General features: G+C 41.6%; 1 protein-coding gene across 1 annotated transcript; it reads left to right on the top strand.

Moving 5' to 3' along the window:
* The first annotated feature begins 22,587 nt into the window (after nucleotides 1-22,587).
* LOC132690418 (dnaJ homolog subfamily A member 1-like) lies at nucleotides 22,588-23,776 on the top strand. The gene is made up of 2 exons (XM_060650829.3): nucleotides 22,588-22,894; nucleotides 23,457-23,776. Exons 1-2 carry the CDS (start codon nucleotides 22,588-22,590, stop codon nucleotides 23,774-23,776), a joined length of 627 nt encoding a protein of 208 aa, XP_060506812.3.
* The last annotated feature ends 789 nt before the right edge of the window (nucleotides 23,777-24,565 follow it).

The raw sequence follows: 24,565 nt of genomic DNA, 5'->3' as shown, positions 1-24,565 counted from the left end.
AAAATCATACAGCATGTGCTCTTTTGCCTGTCTTCTTTCATGCAACAAAACAATTTAAGGTTCATCTACACTCATGCAAATAACATCCAACATTTTCAAACCCTTCTGGTTCATCAGGCACTGTGTATGGCACTTCATATTCTTACAATCCTTGTAATAATCCCATGGTGTGTTATTATTTCCATTTTACAGCTGAGGAAACTAAGCTTAGAGAGGTTAAGTAACATGCTCAGAGCACATTGCTCTTCAATGGAGCCATCAGAATTTAAGCTGCTGTGTCTGACTCCAGAGCTTGAGGCCTGAAGCACATGGCACTCTGTCCCCCGTGCTGGGCAGGTCAAATTCCAGGGCTCTGTCTCCCATGCTGTGCAGGTCAAAGGCCTGGACTCTGCCCCCAGTACTGGGCAGGTCAAAGACAAGGGCTCTGTTTCCCACACTGGGCAAGTCAAAGGCCCAGGCTCTGTTCCCCCATGCTGGGCAGGTCATCACAGGTTATTAACCACCTTACACATGCCCCTTTAGGCCTCTGGACTGCTGCTTCATCCTGTTTTCAATCTCCTTGCTGCTGGGCTGTAATCTCAGCTCTCTTCCACTCCAGAGGGGGTCACCTTCACCAACCCTCCATGGGAGTGAGCTTCAGGGAGAGAGAACCAGGTGAGTGAAGGTGGCACGGCTGTTCCAGTGAGTTACTGCTCCATCTCCTGGGCCTGTCTACAAAAAGAAAGATTATCTATAGCTATAAAAAGGGTAAGGTGCAGTTAAAAAAAAAACAAGTGCCACCCAGATAACCCAAATTAAACAAAAGCCTTTTCTGTCTAAGGTGACACCTGATCAAAATGGAATTTGGGGGCAGGTGGGGAGTGATTAGTCCTGACTCACAGATAAATTCTAGTGTGAGCCCATCAGACCCAGGGGGCACACCCCAGCCCAGGGGCTGGGAGCTGATTGGGTGACTAGACATTCAGCGTGATGAGGAAGGGGAGCATCCAGGCTGCTGGGGAAGCTCTCTGTTCAGAAGAGCAAAGCCCCTGCTCTAGGTCCCATAGACTTCCTTCCCCACCTTTTCTAGACTCTTCAGCCTAACTTCCTTGAGATCAAGGCCAGGAAAAGATCATTTGGGTTCTCAGGGAAGGGTGGAGTAGAGAGAAGAGCAAGCAGCTGTGGGCACATGAAATTGGGAGGAAATCAGGCCAATTAAATTGAGAAAATGAAACAAGATGGGCAACGACCCTTTTTCCAGGTCTTAAAGGACAGAGTATTTCCTCGCTGTGTGATCTTGAGCAAGTTGCTTAAACTCTCTGTGTCACTGTTTCCTTAGCTGTGGCTTGTGGATAATAGTAGTACATACCCTATCAGGTTGTTGTGAGGCACAACTGAGTTAATACATATAACATACAGAACATGGTTTTTGATGGAATAGTAGGCACTCGATATATGTGCATGGTATTGCTATTACTTCTGTTACTGGGACTGTGGAAAGAACATTCTGGACTGGGAGTCCATCAATGCAGATTCTCTCATAACTTGCTGTGTGGCATTGAGCAAGTCACTTCATGTTTTCGGGTCTCAATTTCACCATCTATAAAGCCAAAGGCCTATTCCAGCTCACATATTTTAGAGTTTACACTCCTTGGAAAGACAGCTTTCAAGCAAAGCCCTCCAGTTCTCCTTCCTGTCCCCCACACCCCTATTCATCCCCAATATCTGAACCTGTCTGGAGATGTCAGCAGACCCCCTGTATCTCAAGATGGAAAGCCGGGACAGCTACAAACCTAGTATGGAACACTACCTTTTCCCAGAGGGCAAATGCATCTGTTGGCTGCTTCCCTAAGGATGATGCTTTAAGTCAAACTGCCCAAGTCCTTGCCTGGCCACTGACCAGCTGCTTGACATTCCTGATCCCCAGATTCCTCTTCTGTAAAGTGGGGGTAATAGTAACAGCAGTCTCACACACCTATTTTGAAGAGTAAATGTAACTTTACAATTGAAGAGCTTAGTACCATACCTATTGCAAAGTAAGTATTCAACAAATAGCCACTTTTCTAATACCATGCTCATCACCAACTCCTCCTTTCCTATCCCGGTTCTCAGGTGCAGGGATCAAATAGTCTGGGAACATAGCTTCCTCCTTCACTGCTCTTGGGAGCTGTCTGTTTTGGTACCCTCCATGTAGACACATGCCCACATACGTTCACACAAGCACACTTACATGTACACCCACCCACTCATCCCTCCCTTGGCCACCTGGCTCTAGGGGCACCTGGATTTGGCTGTCCTGTAGGTGAGGGCAAAGGCAAGGAGCATGCAAAGGCATGCAGCTTCTGGCCTGAACACAATGATTTGTAGGCTAAACTGGGGTATTTCTGCAGGTTCACCAGCAGTTTAGACTGCTTAATAAACACAGTCTGCAAATCTGGAGTCGGGTAAACTGTGTGCTCAGACCCATATTTAAGATCATCCTTGGACGGCAGTTGGCAGTCAGAAAGCCAAGTGTATAATTTTCATTAGCGCACTGCAAGCTTCCAGGTTTGCCCAGGCTACAACCTTCTGGAATGTGTTTTGTGACTGTTCATGGCCTAAAAACAAATGAGCCCTGGACTTTTGCAAGAAAGGAAAAATATTTCATATGTGAGGATCTCTGAGCACCCCACTCTGTGTTCTCAACATACATGGCCTCGTTGTGGGAATAATACCCTGGTCCAATCCACACTGGGGGTTACTCACCCTGTTTCTCTCTGACTAGGGTGCCCCCTCTTGCTTCACTAGGGCACACCCTCATATTCCTTCAAACCTGGTTTTATTTACAACTCTATTTTGTCTTGCTTTGAACTCCCAAATGACCATCCTTTTGTACACATACTGATTTCTACATTCTTTAAAAGCAACAAATGCCACAATGGCAACAGCAATAATGATTATCCTTATCAGTAAGAGGCCACTTTCCATACACCAAGCACTGTGCTAGATGCCTTATGAGCATTTAATTCATGAGCAGTCCTTGGGGGCCAGGTACTACAAACAGTCCCACCGTGTTACTGAGGAAATGAGGATTAGAGAAATGAACTAACTTGGCTGAAATCTCCCCAGCAGTGACTGGTAATCTTGAACTTGAACCATGTGAGTCTGATGCCAGAATCCAAGTTCTTAACTTCCATGCATCACTGCCTTAAAGAGTAACGTGTGGTCTTCAGCGGTAATCTTCAAATCTTGGCTCGTGACCCATGAAGTCGTTTTAGTGAATCACGCACCCTTTAAAACAGACTACACTAGGCTACACCAAGGAATATCAAAGTGTATCATCCACATTACAGACAAGTATTATTTTATGACATTTTTATTTTAATTTGATGTGCACAGGTGTACTTGTACCTGTTTGCCATGTGAAGTGTGTGTCCTAAGTTAAGTCACAACCAAAACCAGTTTGGAAGTCTCTGGTCTGTGGAGTTCCTCTGGGAAAATGCTGGATGTTTTGAGTTGAGGTCCTGCCCTCTCTCTTCCCTACCTTTCCTGATTATAATAATATTAACAGCAATGATTTCTTGTGGCTCTGATGGATGTGAAATTGCTCAGCAAATCATAAAATCATAGGAAAGTTCCAGGTTGATTTTTACTGTTGCGGAGTGGTTTTGTTCACATCTCCAGCGGTGGATGGAGATGGATAGGTGTTCCGGGACCATCTTCATGGGCTCCAGGGAATCTCCCATTTCACTGCCCTGTGGCTGCTGCAGCCTGCCAGCCCTCCAGGTACCATTCCTTCCAATTAGAAGGTCAATGCCCAGAGGTTAGCTGCTTAGGCGGCAGGGATGGAAAAGCTTCCAGTCCTTTAGGAAGTGTTTCTATGAGGATTTAGTTTTTCAACCTTTTCCCAGACATTGGAGGGCTAGCCAGGGCCTAAGCTCACCCACCCGAAGCTGGCTGTCAGTTCCCAGGGAGAGCTGGGGCAGGAATCTGCTAGTCCCACCCCCAAGGCCTTTGCTTACTGTCCTTTCACAGGTTGATTGATTCCTAAGCAATCTTAGACTTCACCATCAGCGCCAAGAATCACACCAGTCCTATGGGTTTACACAGGGCCTTTCTTCTAACAAGTTCAAAGTAATTTCTTGGATGTTGGGCTCATTTTTTCCAAGGTCACTGTGGAAGGTGTGGTTTCACTGAGAGTTCTTAATACTGGGGTGGGGAAAAAGGCCTTGATTACCTGTGCAGACTGTGGGCTGGGGTTGGATTTGCCTGCAGCATAGCTTCCCAAATCTTCCCATCTGACTTTTGCTTTCTTAAATCCTGTTTTTATTAGCACATCCCTAAAGAGCCTTTTTAGACATTTTTCCCTACTTGTCTTCCACTCTCCCCAACACATACCATAGATACACAAAGCATGTATTTACACGTGCTGTGTGGATCTCTGTGCCCCTTGAGGGTAATTTTGCCCTGTTGGGAATGAATGCTGTAGAGAAATAGTGTTGGTAGTACCTAACCTCTTTAGATCTCAGCTCCTTATCTGTATACTAATACAGGATAACAAGGATACCTCCTTGTGGGGTTACTGTAAGGGTTGAAGGCCACTCTGCAAATAAAGTGCTTAGCACTATGCTTGGCACCAAGTAAGCACTCATAAGTGCTATCTCATAATTATTAGTAATAATCCTAACAGTTAAGGTGTATTGGGGAATTACTGTCTGATAGGCTTTAGAGCTTTTCATAAATTCAGTGACTTAGTTCTCATAGCAACCCTGTGAAGTAGGGACTATTATTGTCATTTTGCAGATAAGAAAATTGAGGTCCAGACAAGTTGATTTACCCAAGGTCACAGAGCCAGTAAGTGACAAAGACAACATTCGATTCCAAGGAGTCTGGCCCCTAAATTTACACTTTTAATCTTGATGCTGTGTATATTAGTAAGGTAAGCATAATGTTGGTAGAAACATCAGGATTGATCCTTTAACTTTTTCAACAGTGGCAAGTGGCCTCATTGGTACTATGGCTTCAAATAGGTTTTGGCCCATGTGATCATCTTAGAACTTTGAAGTAAATTTTTCTGATTCTTCCATTCCAGGCAGAGCTGCCTGAATTACTGATAAGGATCAGTTACTTCAGTTGCCACTTCCCAGCCTAGGAAAACTACCCAGGTATCCCATACGATGATTACTCTCTCTTTGGAATCAAGATGGCACCAAGTGTGGGCTGCTGCTGTGGAGATGTGTGTTACTATGGCAGCAGCTCATGCCTCCTTCCTACCCTCTCAGAGGTGCTCTGACACAGGCAGCAGTTTCTATGGTAACAAGCCAAACGGAGGGTCCATGAAGAAAGGACTGTGTGTGCTCTGACATGTAGGGAATTGAAAATGAATCCTGGGCACTTGGAGGGCTACCCTGCTTCGTGTCAAAGGCAAACAGCATCAACACTGCAGAAATGGTCCCAACAAGTAGAGTATTAGAGATATCAGGGTTTCTTAGTTTATTCTCTTTACAAGTTCACCTTTTGCCTTTCTATATAAGGACAATTTAAGACTTCAGAAAATAAGATGAAGAGGAGGAAATTGTGACTGAGAGTGAATTCTCAGGGGTGCATAATTCAATTACTATGCAGGCAACAGACCCACAAATAAACTTTTAAACATGGTTCTAAGCCTGTCAGTGAAGTTTCAAAGGATGAAGGGATCACCGCTCTGTCCTATTTGAAGCTGTTCAATGCCCTGCTGCAGAAAGCACTTCCCACTGATTGACAGCCCCCACCCTGCAGGCTGCTGAGCCCCTTTAGAGCCCACACCTTTCCTGCTGCCAATAGGCAGGGCTACTCCACTCCCTTCCTGGGCCATGGCTACCTGCAACCTGAGATCAGGCCACATATCAACACTCTGTCCTTTGCATGCTTTCAAGGTAACAGGAGGTGTGGGAGGAAAGCCAAATTTGTGTCAGCCCAGTATTCTAAGAGCACGCTCAGCAAGGAGAGACCATTTGGCAATGGCAACTGTTTTGCATTTCTTCTTGGGTCAGCTTATGAGATATGTGATGGGACAAGCTCCCTGATACTTATTAAGACCTTGCTATGTGTTAGGTATTGTTCGAAGCAATCGACATCTATTGACTCATTTAATTTTCCCAACAACCTGATGAGATAAATAGTATTGTTATCCCCATTTTACAGATGAGGAAATAAGCACAGAGAGTGTGAGGAACTTACTCAAGTTCTCACACTTAGTAAATAGCAGATCTAGGATTCAAACCACTCATTAGGACCCAGAATTTAGGTGGTAGCCATGGGAAGAAGCCAAGTTAGTATACTCATAGAAAGCTGGGCAGAAAGTGAGCCTACTGCCAGAAAAGATGGGAACCAGAGTCGGGCCCTTTCGGTGACAGAAATCCATCTCAGGCAGTCTTAAGGAACAAAAGAATTTTAGATGGTCAAAATACAAAGATGCCTGAGGATGCACAAACTGCAAGCACACTGAATCCAGCAGGTGCTCAATCCCTCAGCCCAGCCCACCCTCCTCTCCATTGGCCCATTCTCAGACTCTCCCCAGGTGGTGGCAAGGATGGCTGTTGGCAGTTTCAGACTGATGTCCTGCCAGCTTAGTAGTCTCTGGATAAAAAGGCGACCTATCCCCCACCATTTCGACCAAGTGCTAGAATAGACATTGTTAATGTGATTGGTCACATGTCAACCCCAAACCAATCATTTGGTTGATACTGTGCTCACATTGATCAAACCTAGGTTATATGTCCAACTCTGTCACAATGTAAAGGTGGAAAGAAATGACATGTTCATAAGGAGAGATCCCAGTTGAAAACCAGGCTGCTGTGAGCAGCAGCAGAAGGGATGGATGCAAGACTGGCAAAAATAGCATCTGTCCTTAACCCTTGCTCTCTGATATATACATAGACATGGTGAACAGACACCCAGCAACCAAATCCTGCATCCACTGCTTCTTCCCACTCTGACTCCCCAGCTTTATAAGGTGCTGATATGAACCAGTCTCTCCCCAAGAAGACTGGCCAGACAGGAGCAGCTGTGCCTAGCTGGTCTCTGCCAGGCATTCCCGTTTTGCACTGAGAGGACACCCTGCTCTTCTGATACTCTCCCTCACTTGCACTTGTACTGCCTTATTACCTTTGCTTTCTGGGTCTCTCATCTCCCTCTTTGTACATTCACCTCACTGAGCTCTTTCATCAGAAATGCTTCAAATCTTTCAGCCTCCCCTCTCTTCCCATCCTTCTCCTGACACTTTTCTACTGTCATTAAAAACCAAAGTTTCAGCTTTTCTACCACCTTCTGAGTTCTCCTTGTGGCCCCAACCCATGCACATAATCCAAGAACTTTTCTGGGTGGCTATCTGAAAATTTGGAACATGAGCTTCAAGGAACTGAGATTCTGTCAAATAGAACATCTCTTGCCGGGGTTTCTGTTCCTGAGGGAGGGCAGTTGCTGTGAAGCCAAGTTTTTCCTCTTACACACAGGCACTTCCTTTAGGTTCAGGCCAAGCCATCCTCCAGTGTATATTTACTTCATCCTATGTTGATCCTTTGTTTCTCCAGATTCTCCCACAACCTCATGTTTACCTTGGCTCCTAGGACCTGTCCCTTGCTGTGGCTCCTAGGGTCCCAAGGTAATGGAAATTAAGACACATTTGTTTGCCTGCAGACTCTTTGGTGATTTTATTGTCTATAGTATCCTTCATTTTAGGGGAATGAGTGTACAGAAATAAAGCTGGCTTTGAAAGACCACATGATAGGAGAGAACTATGATGGACTAAATGTTTGGAACACCCTGCCCCCTGACATGATGGATATTTAGAGGTGGGTCCTTCAGAAGGTCACTAGGTTTAGATGAGGTCATGAGGGTGGTGCTGTCATGATGTGATTAGTGCCTTTTGCAAGAAGACTGAGACACAAGAGCTCTTTCTCTCTCCATAAGTGTGCACTGAGGAAAGGCCATGTGAGTCACAGAGAAAAGGCAGCCATCAGAATCTTGAATTTACCAGCCTCCAGACTGGGAGAGATAAGTTTTTGTTGGTTAACCCATCTAGGGTGTTATATTTTGTTATGGCAGCCCGTGTAAACTAAGACAAGAGTGTTAGCAACAGAAGCTAGCCTTGCTCCTTTGTTCAGAGAGCTCACTTAGACTATGACCAAACTTCTTGCAACTCAGTAACAAACTTCCACAGCTTAAATTTTTGAGTTCATGTACCAGATAAGGAAGAAATATAAATTCATTACCTTTCCCATATAAGGTAGTCATTAGTGCTATTTATTAGACATTTCTCAATGTCCTGATACAATGTTGGATTCTACTGCATTATCCCCTTTGAGTTAGGTGTACACATGTGACATCACTTGTTCAATAAAATGTGTATGGTCTCCTCCAGGTAAACACTGTAAGAGCCATGCTCTCTCTTTCTCTCTTTCTCTCTACGACAAGAACCAGCATTAAGATGCAGGCTGCTCCTTCAGCTTGGGTCCCGGGATGAGGACCCATGAAGCAGAATGCCCTCCCTCCAATCTGCCATGGACATGTGCCATGACTGCTAGTAAGCCTGTATCAATATACATCACTGAGATTGGAAGTTGCTTACTATTGTAACATAACCCGGTGTGCCCTGACTGATGGTTATGTCCTATTACAAGGGGCTATAAGTGGATCAAGGCCTGAAGGCACAATTGTTTAATGGGTATTTCCCAACTCTAAAATATCCTCCTCTCCACCCATCAACTCTTCATATGGCTCTGTTTTTATCTTTCGAGTCTTAGTTCAAATGTCACCTTTTAAGGGCAACTTCCCTGACTAGAACATGTTAAGAGACTCTTCCCAGTAACTTAATACCTTCATCCTTCATGGGACTTGTCAAAAACTGATATAATCTTGCTTATTTGCCTCCTCACCAGAATAAAAGATCCTTAAAGTCAAGAACTTTATCTTGTGCACCACTGCATCCTCAGTCCTTAGAATCATGTCAGGCACCTGGGAATTCCATAAAGTTTGTTAAATGAATGAATAAATGGGAAAGAAAGTGACCAAGAAAAATCTGTATGTATGTAGGTATGTATGTATGTATATGTCCTTAAGAGTCATTTTGGTTTGGGGAGCCTGGGTGGTTCAGTTGGTTAAGCATCTGACTTCAGCTCAGGTCATGATCTTATGGTTCATGAGTTTGAGCCCTGCGTTGGGCTCTTGCTGAAAGCTCAGAGCCTGGAGGCTGCTTCAGATTCTGTGTCTCTCTCTCTCTCTCTCTGCCCCTCCCCCACTCATGCTCTGTCTCCATGTCTCTCTCTCTCTCTCTCAAAAATAAATAAACATTAAAAAACTTTTTTAAAAAGTTATGTTGGCTTAAGATGCATCTTAACAAATGGGGGCTTGACAAAGTTTGAAACTCTTCTCTTTCCTTCAACCTCACTGTTAGTAGTATTTTTATATCAGACCTCAACAGAATTGGAATATCTCATGATTTTTTTTTTTTTCTTTTCCCATTGCATGCAGTAACAGGTGTTCACAGAAGGGACTGGTAAGCTTCCTGTAAACCCCATGAGCAGGGTTTCTGGGCTTCTTAGAGGAAAGATTAAGATTGGGGAAGGGAGAGAGCTACCACAGATGTATAATACAGTGACTTTATTTACAAAATTTGTAAATCCCACATTACAACACTGAATAAAAAATTTTGTGTCGTGTTTAGGTGCATGAGATAATTTTAGAGTTAAAGTTCAGATGCCAGATAAACATTAACCAAATGAGTAAATGAACAAATGGCAAATCCTAAGATGGCATGCAAAATTAAAACCTTCTGTCTCATACACAAATGACATCAAGAAAATCAATTATACCTAGAAAGGAATTTCTTAATTTTCTAAAACTCTTCTGTAACATCAAAATATTCTTCAAACAAAATCTGAAACAAATTGATTATATCCTTTGGTTTGAGATTTTGTTTGAAGTCCTTAGAAGTTCTTATAAGATGCTAGAATGATCCTGGTCACTTCTGTCATGATATTATAGTCAATCACTCAGTGCACACAAATGGTGCCCCACAGATGGTGCCTCAGTCAGTAACCATCCAGTGTTAGTGTTTTCCTCACAGATGAATACCTCCATGCTCTTCACATTGCATCACTTGTCTGATATAATCCCTGCTCTAACTGAGCCAGTGGGAAAGAAAAACACGTAAATGAATACTGATAACCAAAACATCAAGCTTCTGCCCATTTCTTCACTGGATTATTTGTTTTTCAGGTGTTGAGTTTGGTAAGTTCTTCATAGATTTTGGATACTAACCATTTATCTGATATGTCATTTGCAAATATCTTCTATTCTGTCAGTCACCTTTTAGTTTTGTTGATGGTTTCCTTTGCAGTGCAGAAGGTTTTTTGGGGTTTTTTTTTTGGTTTTTTTTTTTTTTTGTTTTTTTTTTGTTTTTTTTTTTTTTTGTTTTTATCTAGATGAGGTCCCAATAGTTCATTTTTGCTTTTATTTCCCTTGCCTTTGGAGATGTGTCAAGTAAGAAGTTGCTGCGGCTGAGGTCAAAGAGGTCATTGCCTGTTTTCTCCTCTAGGGTTTTGATGGTTTTCTGTCTCACATTTAGGTCTTTCATCCATTTTGAGTTTATTATTGTGTATGGTGTAGGAGAGTGGTCCAGTTTCATTCTTCCACATGTTGCTATCCAGTTCTCCCAGCACATTTGCTAAATAGACTGTCTTTTTTTCCACTGGATACTTTTTCCTGCTTTGTCAAAAATTAGTTGGCCGTACATTTGTGGATACAATTTTGGGTTCTCTATTCTATTCCATTGGCCTATGTGTCTGTTTTGTGCCAGTACTATTTTGATGATTACAGCTTTGTAGTAGAGGCTAAAGTCTGGGATTGTGACACCTCCCACTTTGTTTTTTTTTTTCAACATTAATTTGGCTATTTGGGGTCTTTTGTGGTTCCACACAAATTTTAGGATTATTTGTTCTAGCTTTGAGAAGAAGGCCAGTGCAATTTTGATTGGGATTGCATTGAATGTGTAGACTGCTTTGGTAGTATTGACATTTTAACAATATTTATTCTTCCAATCCATGAGCTTGGAATGTTTTTCCATTTCTTTGTGCCTTCTTCAATTTCTTTCATCAGTTTTCTATAGTTTTCAGCATACAGATCTGTTACATCTTTGGTTAGGTTTATCCCTAGGTATTTTACGGTTCTTGGTTCAATTGTAAATGAGATCGATTTCTTGATTTTTCTTTCTGTTGCTTCATTATTGGCTTATAGAAATGCAACCGATTTCTGTACATTGATTTTATATCCTGTGACTTTGCTGAATTCATGTGTCAGTTCTAGCAGCTTTTTGGTATAGTTTTTTCAGCAGAAGACATGAATAGACACTTTTCCAAAGAAGGCATCCAGACGTCTAACAGACACATGAAAAGATGCTCAACATCACTCATCATCAGGTAAATACAAATCAAAACCAGACTGAGATACCACCTCACAGTGGTCAGAGTGGCTAAAATTAACAACTCAGGAAACAACAGATGTTGGCAAGGATGTGGAGAAATAGGAATCCTTTTGCACTATTGGTGGGAATACAAACTTGTGCAGCCACTCTGGAAAACAGTGTGGAGGTTCCTCAAAAAATTAAAAATAGAACTACCCTACAACCCAGCAATAGCACTACTAGGAATTTATCCAAAGGATACAGGAGTGCTGATTCGTAGGGGCACATGTACCCCAATGTTTTCACTTATATGTGGAACTTGAGAAACTTAACAGAAGACCATGGGGGAAGGGAAGGGGAAAAAATAGTTTCAAACAGAGAGGGATGCAAACCATAAGAGACTCTTAAATACAGAGAACAAACTGAGGATTGATGGGGGGGCAGGGGAGAGGGGGAAATGGGTGATGGGCATTGAGGAGGGCACTTGTTGAGATGAGCTCTTGGTGTCGTATGTAAGTGATGAATCACAGTAATCTACTCCAGAAGCCAAGAACACACTGTACACACTGTATGTTAGCTAACTTGACAATAAATTATATTTAAAAAAAAACCCAATAACATCAAGCTTTATGTTCTCCTCCAATCAGAGGAGGCTACAAGTTTCAGTGGGCACCAATGAAAAAATGGTTAATTGCCTTCTTACAGTCCAGGAAGGTTTTGAGAGATGATTAAGCTGAACCTTGAAAGACCAATAGGAGAGGACATTCTAGCTCATGAAGATGATTGCAAAAACCGAAGTGTATGGAACAGCATGATGCCTTGGAGCCTTTCTGGGAACAGCAGAATGTTCAGCATTCCTGGGGAACAGAGCATTTCCATGCTGCCTTCAATCTGCTTTCTTCAAGTTTTTATAGTCTTGCCAGCATATAGCATCAAGAACACACACTCACATATGTGCACACACACACGCCATCATCCACATACAAACACGCTTGATGACATTGACCTAAAATATACGTTGTGTGCTTCTTGTGGTCATGAAGTCTGTTTCAAAGGCTTAAGATAAATATAGCAGTCATAGAATTCCTTGAATAATCTTTTTGGTTTTGTTGTTGTTGTTGTTGTTGTTGTTGTTGTTGTTAAATTAACACTCTGCCCTCCTCCACATCTTTTTGTTCAATCAAGTAATGTAGCAATGTCAGTTGCTGGTATCAGAACTTCCCAGCTGCCTGAAGTCCAGACAAGAGCTAACTCCATCACCCTCTTCTTGGAAATAATGATTGTAAGAGCCATCGTAGCACACACTTCACCTGACCAATGATCCGGGGTCATTTTGAATGACAGTTTTATGTTTCTTCATATAAACTCATACGCTTTAAAAAGATAACAACTGTCAGGACCAGTGATACAGATCTGTATGTCATCTCAGCATCCAAACAACAAGTTCTTAACTCCTTTTTCTCAGCTTTGTACTGGTAGGCTAGTGCCACGGAAGTCTAGAGATGTAAAATGGGAATATGGCAGTGAAACCCCACATGTTGAAAGCCATCTCTTGATGGGCATAATGTCCCTGCTACAGTACTATCATTTTGGTTATAGGTAATAATTCTTGCCTTGTTTATTTTTTTTTTAAATTATTTTAACGTTTATTTATTTTTGAGACAGAGAGAGACAGAGCATGAGCGGGGGAGGGGCAGAGAGAGAGGGAGACACAGAATCCGAAGCAGGCTTCAGGCTCTGAGCTGTCAGCCCAGAGCCCGATGGGGGTCTCGAACTCACGGACCGGGAGATCGTGACCTGAGCTGAAGTCGGACGCTTAACCGACTGAGCCACCCAGGCGCCCCTTCTTGCCTTGTTTAAATACCAGGCACTTAATTTTGTTTTCAGCAAACTCATGAGCAGAAAGTGAACTGGCATGGTCGGGAAAGAAGGAAATTTGTCAAATACCAAGATTTAAAGCTTGTTGCAGGCAAAGGTCAAAAAGAATACCTTGACACAAACAGCCTCCCAATATCTCCATCTCACTGGATGCCTGTTATGTTTTAAAGACCCTCCAATATGACCAACTGAACTACAAGGACTTCTTAAAAACATATACTCTAACTACAGGCGCCTGGGTGGCTCAGTCGTTTGAGCATCCTACTTCAGCTCAGGTCATTATCTTGCTGTTTGTGGGTTCAAGCCCAGCATCAGGCTCTGTGCTGACAGCTCAGAGCCTGGAGCCTGCTTAGGGTTCTCTGTCTCCCTCTCTCTCTGCCCCTACCCCACTCACACTCTGTCCCTCCCTCTCTCTCTCTCAAAAGTAAATAAATATTAAAAAATGTATACTGTCATTAAATTACAGATTTTTTCCCTTGAAAGTTAACTGAGTAGGGTTCATAGTCTGGTGACTAAACCATGGCATCAGTCATTCCCTAGAAAAGACAAGGATCTGAGGAATGGAATGCATGTTTGGGGGAACATCTAAAAGTCAAAGGGTGCCAGAATGGGCTTTAGGAAAACACACCAAGGTGGTTATAGGAGGGTAATGCCAAAGGAAGTTATGGGCTCATGAATGAGACATACCTCATCTATTTTATAACTGTCCAAGTCCATTTCTAAGAATTTTGTAAAAAGCAGAATATGTATTTCTATCATTTTTTCCCAAGCCTTAAAAAACTTCTTCCAGAGCAATTGGCCTTCTTGAAAAGGTGAATCACATTTTTATAGAAGTGCTTACAGATGAAATCCAGTGTACATACATGTCCTTTGAAATAGAAAAAAAAGAAAAAAGAAAAAGAAAGGAACGCAAGGCCAGAATAAGAGTTTGTCCAGACCTGTACAGCCCTGAGAGGAATGCTCAGCAAGTTGACGTTAGCGGGGCAGTTCCTTCCAGCAGAGAGAGCTGGCGGTTTTACTATAGCACCCAGTCAGAACACTTTAATTGTTTTTCATGCTGTACAGTCTCACAAATCTTGCCTTCCCTCAAAGTCCAGCAACCAGCATCCACACGATGGTGATTTATTTCAATTCTGCTTTTATTAATAGCTTCTCATATTTGGTAAAATCAAGTAATTTTGCTGCCATCCAGAATGTTAATGCACTGCATGGGCAGCACAGCTAGCTTGTCAGGACGTTCTCATGGATACACACACGCACTTATTTAAAGCCAAAGGATTTTATAAAATTTCACTTTGCACTCTTAAAACACCTTCAACATTTAGCTCTGAAAAATAAATGTGTTTCCATATGCAGGTCTATTACTCCCCTGCCTTTGTTTCTTTTGCATCTTTCAAAGCTCAAATCACCTTCTCCATAGTATTTTACATATTCTTTTTTTCTATTTTCACCTCTTTGGGGGGATTTTCATCTCAGCAAGTCAATTCCCTTTAAATGGGTTTTGATGATTTTTATATTTTAATAGCATATTTTGAAAAGAAAGGGATTGCTCAGCTTGTGGATAAGAATATTAGACACACAAATACAAAATATTTGGGGATCTGAAGGACAAAGCTATCATTTGTGCTTGATAGGTTTTTTCTACATGGCAAAGAGAAATAGGCTCTTGAGTTTTCGTTATTGAAATCCTGTCTTTGTTGATTACTTTGCCTCTGCCTGAGCCCTTGATGAAAAGCTCCCCAAAGTGGGAAAATGTGCAGCCCTATCTCCATTATCATCCTCCTTCAGCTGACTTGCTCAGGAGCCTGCGGCTAGGAGAGAGTGTGTTGCATGGATTGGGGACCACACTGTGTCTGTTAGAAGCCACTTACCCCAATTTCAGCCACACAAAGGGATTTTAAGATACACCTGTGATCAAAGCCTTTTTCTCTTGTTCTTCATGAGACCTACATCTAGACAAAAGACCTCCCTCTCACACTTGTGCATCTGCTCAGGCTGCTCTGAGTTATCTGTGCCAATGGAGGGTGGCAGCAAGGCTGAGGGTCCCACATCATTTCTACAAGGCTTTGGAAGAAATTGAAGGAACTTGGTTCAGAGGATGCCAATGTATTTTCTGGATTACTTGGCCTAATAGACTCCATGTTATTAAATTAAGGTCACACAAAGCAGGAATGGTCAGTGATGGGATCTGGAAGGGGCAGGGAAGAGTCAGCCTGGGGTTAAAAGAGTTTCAAGCTCAGTTGCAAAGCTGATATCCAGAAAATAATTGGCAGTCTGAATCCACAGCAGGGTTGACCTTTCACTCTGAGATTTTGCGGAGTTGTTTTTTTTTTGTACTTCTCAAGACCATTTTTTAAATTGTGGTAAGATATACATAACAAAATTTGCCTTTCTAAAGTTTTTTAAGTGTAGAGTTCAGTCGTGTTAAGTACATTCATAATGTTGTGCAACCAATCTCCAGAATTCTTTTAATCTTGCAAAATTGAAACTGTGCACATTGAACTACTACCCATTCTGCCTTCCCCAAACCCTGGCAACCACACTTCTACCTTCTGTCTTCTTGGGACCATTTTAAGTGCCTACGCTGTTAGAGCTCTTTTAGCCATAAGTAACAGAAGCCACTGGAAACTGATAAAGCAATAAAAGAAATTTATAAGCTCAAGAGAGTCCAAGAAACTGTTGGGCAGTTGGTCACAGAAAGGTAGGCATAGCCCTCAGGAGCAGATGGAGTGCAGCCCTCAAATGCCACCAAACTTCTGCATCCCTGCTTCCTTCTACACATCAGCTCCATCACCCCCTCTCTGCAGAAGGGCTTTCTATACATGTCAGAGAACATGGTTCCATGTTCACTACAACTACTAGAGATGCACTGGATTGACAACCTCTGTGTTTCCAATATAAATTCCCAGGAAAGAGGATTATTGAATCAAGTGAATCAGAGGCCCAATCTTGGACTAATCAGCCATGGCCAGGATGATTGGTCCAGATTAAGTCAGGTGCCCACCTTTTACCAATCAACTATCACTAAGGGAGGAGCACATAAGATCATGACAGAACCCATGGGTAAAAGGAGGCATTGAGGAGTTCCCAGCAGAAAGTGCCAGCGGTGCTGGGCAGATAAAGCAGAAAGTATCCACTAGCATGCCCTTCACTTCTTTCTCCACCAAATGTCCATGTATTTCAAAGCCATTTATGCAATGTTTTCTCTGTCCCACTATGACAAGCCTTTCCTAGGATGTACCCCCTTCTCTACACCTTACTTCTTACTAGCAATAAGAGATAATGAGGTTATCATCTGCATCCCTGGCACATATGCAGAAATATTCTGTCTCTCTTTCCAACAAAAGATTACATGTTAGGGTCTTAAAATGTGATCCTTCCCTATGTATTCTTGTACTTTAAAAAGAATCTAAAGATCAAAATCTTCTAAAGACCCATTGCTCCAAATTCACACCTCATGGTGGAATCAAGGTATCTGGTCACCTAATCTCCCTTCCCTAAGCCCACCCAGTATTACTCCCTAGTTGGAACAGCCTCAAAGCTGTTGGCAAGAAGACAGAGAGGCTCTCTCCTCATTCTTGTTATTATTCTAATTCCTTTGTTTTGTGACATTTAACCAAGCAGTCTCCATCTGTGTTTTATGTTGGTCAGAATATCCTTGCCTGTAAAGAATTGTCTCTGCATTTGTTTTGAGCAGATTTACAGGTGGGCAAACACTTCCTCTTCATAGCATATTAGCTGAAAAGCAAAACCTACTGTGTCCTGGGAAACCTTCTTCCCAGCTGAGCAGGGCCATAAATCTGACATAGCAGTGCCCCCACAGGGATCCCCAGAGAAACTGCTCACTTTCCTCTCGAGGGAGATCACAGACCCTGCACAGCGTCCACATGAAGGACTATTTAAAGTAACACCACTGAGCCTGGTCTGTGTATTTAAAAGACCATTAGTGGGGCATCTGGGTGGCTCAGTCAGTTAAGCATCCGACTTCAGATCAGGTCATGATCTCACAGGTTTTTGAGTTCGAGCCCCATGTCAGGCTTTGTGCTGACAGCTCGGAGCCTGGAGCCTGCTTAGAATTCTGTGTCTCCTTCTCTCTCTGCCCCTCCCCCCACTTGTGCTCTGTCTCTCTCTATCAAAAAATAAATAAATGTAAAAAATTTTTTTAAAAACCATTAGCCCCACCTGAGAGTCTTCAGAGACACTTTTGAGGTCTGCTATTCAGTCCGAGGCTGTTGAACACCATTCACAAATTTGAACAAAATCGGAGAAATGTTTTAAAAGTGTTTATTCTATATTTCTGGCCACAAGTATTGCCCCAGGCCCTTCTGCCTAAAAAGCAAGATGGAATCATAGCATTAAGAGTCCAGGAGTTTTCAATAGGAATCATACTTGATGATAGCCAGGGTAAAGGGGAAATTATTTATTGATCACATGCAATGTACTCGCAGGGCCTGAGATTGTACTCAGAAAGGCATAAGTTGTGATCTCTGCCCTCAGAAGGCTTGCAGTCCATTTCCCTTTATGCCACTCAAAGAAATCTGATTTTCTTTGAGGAACCATCCCTATTCCACTCTCAGATTGTGTGACTTTTTAGTACCTTCCTTCTCAAATTCATAGATAGTCACATGACTCAGGGTTAACCATAAGGCTTTTCCATCCCTCTGATTGGTACATAATGGGACATATCACCCAAGGCTGGCTCATCAGACTCATTTTTGAGACTTTTACTGGAATTATTGGGAAAAAGATTTGGACTTTCTGTTTTTTCTTAGGATGATAAGATGGTGGTCTGGAGTGTCTGATGGTTATATCCTTCCTCATTTTATGGATGAGATAACTACAACACAGAAAAAGTAAGTAATTTGTCTAAGGTTGTAGATTCAGCTTGAGGAAAAGCTGGGATTCAAATCGAGATAGAATGGTTCTAGAATCCATACTCTGATAGAGTGCCTTTCATGCAATCCACGTACCTGTCATTACCAGCCAACAAGGAACTCTTCACACTCTCCATAGCTCTTTCTTCCAGGAAGATATCCTTTATGGAAAATTTTCCCAGGTCTGCCAGAAGCGATGATCTCTGGCTTTGGGGCACACCATGGGATAGTAAGGCTGATATCTGGATGAAGAAATCAAGGACTATGAATGTAGTATACAGAAGACAAATATTTCACTAGAAAGCCTAGAATAAAGATTCTTGATCTGCTATGGGTCCTTGATCTCTTTGAGACTTTGATTTCCCAAAAAAAGCTTGCATGCACTTGAAAGGTTGATTATGACAAGGTTCTTCCTATTGCAAGTGACAGAAACCCAGTTTGAATCAACTTGGTTAAAAAGGCTCACATGACTGTGATAAGAGCAAAGGTGCAACCAGGCACAAGGGACAACTAGAACCAGGCTCAAGGCTTGTGAGTTTTTCCCCCCACTGCTTCCATGTGTTGGTCTTATTCTCTCCGACCCATAGTAAACAACACGGTTGAAATTGAGTCTCATTTCACGTTAACAAGCCACATCTTTGCCCCAGCTTTAGTTCAAAAATATCATAGTAAACTATTCTAATTGGCCACGGGTTATGGAAGCAAAGAACTGGGATCAGCAGCAGTTATCACCTGAAGAAAAAGGGTAGTATCTTCAGAAGAAGAGAGGATGTGGGCAGACAAAGCAAAGATGACCTCAGGAAAGAACCCAGTGGGACATTGAAACTAGAGCCCAAAACTGTGTCTAAAAAATAAAGTGGAGAACTGAGAATATATATGAATAATTCAGGGAAACACTCATCTCAGGCTGTTATCTTAATGGTTCAAGAGAAATGTTTTGACCAAGATTAATCAGTATGTGGTCTCCAAATTTCCTTTTTTTGGTAAAGAATTCATAGCATAACCCATATTACTGTGCCTCATCAAAGGGAAAATTACTTTAGAAAAAAAATATAGTTTCTTAGTGCTCTGTTAGCATGAAGTTTCTTCTGTTTCCACATTTTATTTATTTTTTTAAGTTTATATTGAGACAGAGAGAGAGAGCATATGCAAAACTGGGGGAGGGGCAGAGGGAGAGAGAGAATCCCAAGCAAGTTCCATCAGTGCAGAGCTGATGTGAGGCTGATTCCCACAAACCATGAGATCATGATCTGAGTTGAAATCAGGAGTCGGATGCTTAATTGATGGAGCCACCCAGGAACCCATGTTTCCACATTTTAAAAGAGAAATAAGAGATGTTAAATCAGATTGGTCTTGTCCAGGCTGTCTATATCCAATATTAATTGTGCAGAATATTTAGGAAACGCTCAAGTAGGCTTTTAAACTCCAGTCTAAGCCCCTTTAAGTCTGTCCTCTGCACAGATGGGCAATGTTTTAGTGTTTAGTGTCTTAAAACATTAGTTTGTCGGGGCGCCTGGGTGGCTCAGTTGGTTGAGCGGCCGACTTCGGCTCAGGTCATGATCTCGCGGTCCATGAGTTCGAGCCCTGCGTTGGGCTCTGTGCTGACAGCTCAGAGCCTGGAGCCTGTTTCAGATTCTGTGTCTCCCTCTCTCTGACTCTCCCCTGTTCATGCTCTGTCTCTCTCTGTCTCAAAAATAAATAAATGTTAAAAAAAATTTAAAAACAAACATTAGTTTGTCATGATTCTCCATAAATTCCTAGTGCTCAAAACTACATACAGTGGGGATCCAATCTCCTAAACCAATCTCATCTCCAAGTACTCTATCTGGGGTTGCTTCCTCAGTCCTCCAAAGCTTCATGATTATTTTTACCTCTGACATCCATATTCTTCTTTCAACTTATCCCAAATCTCATCCATTGCTTAAAGCTTGGTTTGATTCCCACATTTGTGGAGAACTACCAAGTGTCACTTACCTTTCGTTCTTCAATTCATTGCCACATTTTGCCTGTTCTGCTCTGTATGTAGGGAACTAATCCATGCAAACTCTGCTTCCTAGGCTCCCTTGCTAACTGTGCTAACTGGTTTCCAGGTACATTCATCCAATAGGAGGTAAGAAGCCGGAGGACATCTTTGAGGAGTGGCATCTCTGATAGTGACTCGGCTCCTCCATGGTCAACTCTAGCCTCTGCAGTTGCTAATCTCTGGGCTGCCTCACTAACCCTGTTTGTCTTCTCATATCTTCCAAGCAACTTTATATCCTGGTAATGAGTCCTCCATATTAAATTCTCTTTATTTGGATACCTGGAATAGATTCATTTTTCCTCACTAGAAATTTTTTTTTTCAAACAGAAAACCACTTCATAATCTCTCTCTTCTCTGCTTACCCATAATAAGCACTGCCATATCAATTGTTCAATAATGTTACTTAACTTTTAAATAGTAGTATAGCTTGAATTACTTAAAATAGTACAAAATAATAGACCATAAAGAGCTTCTCATCCTAGATGCCCAGTCTTCTGTTTAAGTATACACTAGTTAGAGCATGTTGGCAGACTAGGAAAATCCTGGTCTTCTGTCTTCCACAGAAACAATAAATTAACAACAATATATGGACCATGATACCCCTGTGAAAACTCTGGATACAGTTGAAGAGCTATGGCACTCAAGCCAATGTAAATTCAAGAAAGAATTCCAGAGTAAGAGGTAGAAAAATTTATGAGATTTTGCAAAACCATAACCTCTCTCTACCCAGCATAGCAAGTCACAACATTCACCCGTACCAATACCAGAGATCTTTCCTAGGGTCTGAAACAAACTGGTGCATCCATTTGTGCATCCAACTTTCTGGGTTGTCTGGAGGATGACTGAGGTATTGGTTTCTGTATTGTCTGACTTACAACATTGATGGTACTGGTGCCAGAGTTTGGAAGCTGCTGAAAACAAAGGCAAGCATTTCAGGACATTACAGCTACAGTTCTGCATGCATACATAAAGGGTTACAAGACATCAGAAAAGGTTTGAACAGTCTTAGAACTTCTACTCAGGTTAATTATGAAATTCTGCCTCTGCACAAAGCCAGTACTTAAAGATTTGGAGAGGTAGCTGCTTATTCAAATGCACAAATCTCAAAAAAAAAAAATCACAAGGCATAGAAAGACACAGGGAAACAGGGCCCAAAGGAACAAAATAAAACTTCAGACCTTAAATGAATGTAGATCTCTAAGCTGCTTGACAAAGAACTTAACTGTCATAAAGATGCTCATTGAGCTAAAAGAGAACACTGATAGAAAACTAAATGAAATTAGGAAAACATTGCACTAACAAAATGAGAATATCAACAAAGAGAAACTATCAAGAAGACCCAAACAAATTATGGAGCTGAAAATTACAATAACTAAACTGAAAAAAATTTCTAGTGAGGCTCAATATCAAACTTGATCATACAGAAGAAGGAACCAGTGAACTTGAAGATATGTCACTGGAAATCAGCTAGAGAAGCAAAAAGAAAAAAAGAATGGAGAGAAGTGAAGAAAGCCTAAAGGACTTATAGGATGCTAGAGAGTAGATCAATAGCTGTATGATGGGAATCTCAGAAGAAGAAAAAAAAAAGACAGAAAGGGACAGGACAGAAAGTTTATTTGAAAAAATAATGGCTGAAAACTCCCGAATGTTGGGAAAGAAATTTTCATTCATATTCATGAGCTCATACATATTCAAGAAGCTCAAAAATTCCAAATAGGATAAACCCAAAAAAACAAAGAAAGAATCTTGAAAGCAGCAAGACAAAATTGACTCGTCATGTACAAGGGAGCCTCTGTAAGATTATCAGCAGACAACTTACAGGCAAGAAGGGATAATATATTCAGAGTACTGAAAGGAAAAAAAATGTCAATCAAGGATGCTGTATCTGACAAAACTGTCTTTCAAAATGGAGAAATTAAGATTTTCCCAGAAAAGCAAAAGCTGAGAGAGTTCTTTACCACTAGACCTGACCTGTCCTATAAGAAATGCTAAAGGGAGTCCTTCAAGTTAAAAAAAAAAAGATGGTAGAAAGCAGCTTGAAGCTGTATGAAAATATAAGGTTCTCCAATAAAGGTAAATATATGGACAAATATAGTAAACTGTACTGTTGTGATTTTGGTGCATAAAATTAGAGGTGAAAATCCATCAAAAAAAAGATATAAATCGATGTTAATAGGTATACAACAAATAAAGACATAATTTTTGACATTAATGACATGAAGTGGGGGGATGGAGCTGTAGAGGATAGAATTTTTGTACATGATTGAAATTATCAGTTTAAAATAGAATGTTACGGGAACTTTCTAGAACGCTCAGTGCAAAATGGAGAAGCGGCAGCTGCCCGAGCTGCGCCCAGCAATGTGCTCCCTCCAGCTCCCCCACACCGACCCCAGCCCCCTCACCGGCTGTAGAAAATGGTGAAAGAAAATACTTACTACATTTTGGGGGTCAAACCCAATGCCACCCAGGAAGAATTGAAAAAGGCTTACAGGAAATTGTCTTTGAAGTACCACCCTGACAAGAATCCAAATGAAGGAGGGAAGTTTAAACAGATTTCTCAAGCTTATGAAGTGCTCTCTGATGTGAAGAAAAGGAAATTATATGACAAAGGAAGAGAACAGGCAATTAAAGAAGGTGGAGAAGGTGGTGGTTTTGGCTCCCCCATGGATATCTTTGATATGTTTTTTTTTGGAGGAGGAAGGATTCAGAGAGAAAGGAGAGGTAAAAATGCTGTGCACCAGTTCTTTGTAACTTTAGAAGATTAGTATATTGGTACAACAAAAAAACTATCTCTGCAAAAGAATGTGATTTGCGATGAATACGAAGGCCAGGGTGGTAAGAAAGGAGTGGTAGAATGTTGTCTCAATTGCTGAGGTACTGGAATGAAAATAAGAATTCATCAGATAGGACCTGGAATGGTTCAGCAAATTCAATCTGTGTGCATGGAGTGCCAGGGTCATGGGGAACGGATAAGTCCTAAAGATAGATGTAAAAGCTGCAATGGAAGGCAAATAGTTCGAGAAAAGAAAATTCTAGAAGTTCATATTGACAAAGGCATGAAAGATGGCCAGAAGATAACATTCCATGGTGAAGGAGACCAAGAACCTGGATTGGAACCAGGAGATGTTATCATTGTTTTAGATTAGAAGGACCATGCTGTTTTTACTAGGCGAGGAGAGGCATGTTCATGTGTATGGACATACAGCTGGTTGAAGCACTGTGTAGCTTTCAAAACCAATGTCTACTCTTGACAACAGAACCATTGTCATTATCTCTCATCCAGGTCAGATTGTCAAACATGGAGCTATCAAGTGTGTGCTGAATGAAGGCATGCCAATTAATCGTAGACCATATGAAAAGGGTTGCCTAATCATCGAATTTAAGGTAAACTTTCCTGAGAATGGCTTTCCCTCTCCTGATAAACTCTCTTTGCTGGAAAAACTCCTACCTGAGAGAAAGGAAGTAGAAAAGACTGATGAAATGGACCAGGTAGAACTGGTGGACTTTGATCCAAATCAGGAAAGAAGGCGCCATTACAATGGAGAAGTGTATGAGGATGATGAACATCACCCTAGGGGAGGTGTTCAGTGTCAAACCTCTTAATGGGGCCAGTGAATAACACTGCTGGCATTTTATATGCAGTGATGAATGAGTGAAAGACTATAATCATAGCTCACTACTTACTGTTGTTGTTGTTTTAATATTCAACTATAGTAGTGTTTTAAAAGTTAAATGAAGAGTAAAAAATATAAAAGTTCTGACTTTGCCCTGTATGTATGATGACTTCAGTGTGCAACATAAGTTTAATACTTGTAAAAACTACTTCCAAAAAAAATCTCCCCATGAGGTCCCAATAGTTCATTTTTGCTTTTAATTCCCTTGCCTTTGGGGATGTGTCGAGTAAGAGATTGCTACGGCTGAGGTCAGAGAGGTCTTTTCCTGGTTTCTCCTCTAGGGTTTTGATGGTTTCCTGTCTCCCATTCAGGTCCTTTATCCATTTTGAGTTTGCTTTTGTGAATGGTGTAAGAAAGTGGTCTAGTTTCATCCTTCTGCATGTTGCTGCCCAGTTCTCCCAGCACCATTTGTTAAAGAGACTGTCTTTTTTCCCTTGGATGTTCTTTCCTGCTTTGTCAAAGATTAGTTGGCCATACTTTTGTGGTCTATTTCTGGGGTTTCTATTCTATTTCATTGGTCTATGTGTCTGTTTTTGTGCCAATATCATGCTGTCTTGATGATGACAGCTTTGTAGTAGAGGCTAAAGTCTGGGATTGTGATGCCTCCTGCTTTGGTCTTCTTCAAAATTACTTTGGCTATTCGGGATCTTTTGTGGTTCCATACAAGTTTTAGGATTGCTTGTTCTAGCCTCAAGAAGAATACTGGTACAATTTTGAT

This window comes from Panthera onca, chromosome E2 (genome assembly GCF_046562875.1).
Source record: "Panthera onca isolate mPanOnc1 chromosome E2, mPanOnc1 haplotype 2, whole genome shotgun sequence".
Taxonomy (NCBI): domain Eukaryota; kingdom Metazoa; phylum Chordata; class Mammalia; order Carnivora; family Felidae; genus Panthera; species Panthera onca.
Note: the sequence above shows the minus strand (reverse complement) of the source record. Positions and strands in the feature narration are given on the sequence as shown.

Excerpts from the sequence above, each read along its gene's own strand:
- LOC132690418 (XM_060650829.3), top strand. The coding sequence starts at position 22,588 with ATGGTGAAAGAAAATACTTACTACATTTTGGGGGTCAAACCCAATGCC. Across the intron at positions 22,895-23,456 it reads GATTCAGAGAGAAAGGAGAG|GTCAGATTGTCAAACATGGA; the intron begins GTAAAAATGCTG and ends TCTCTCATCCAG.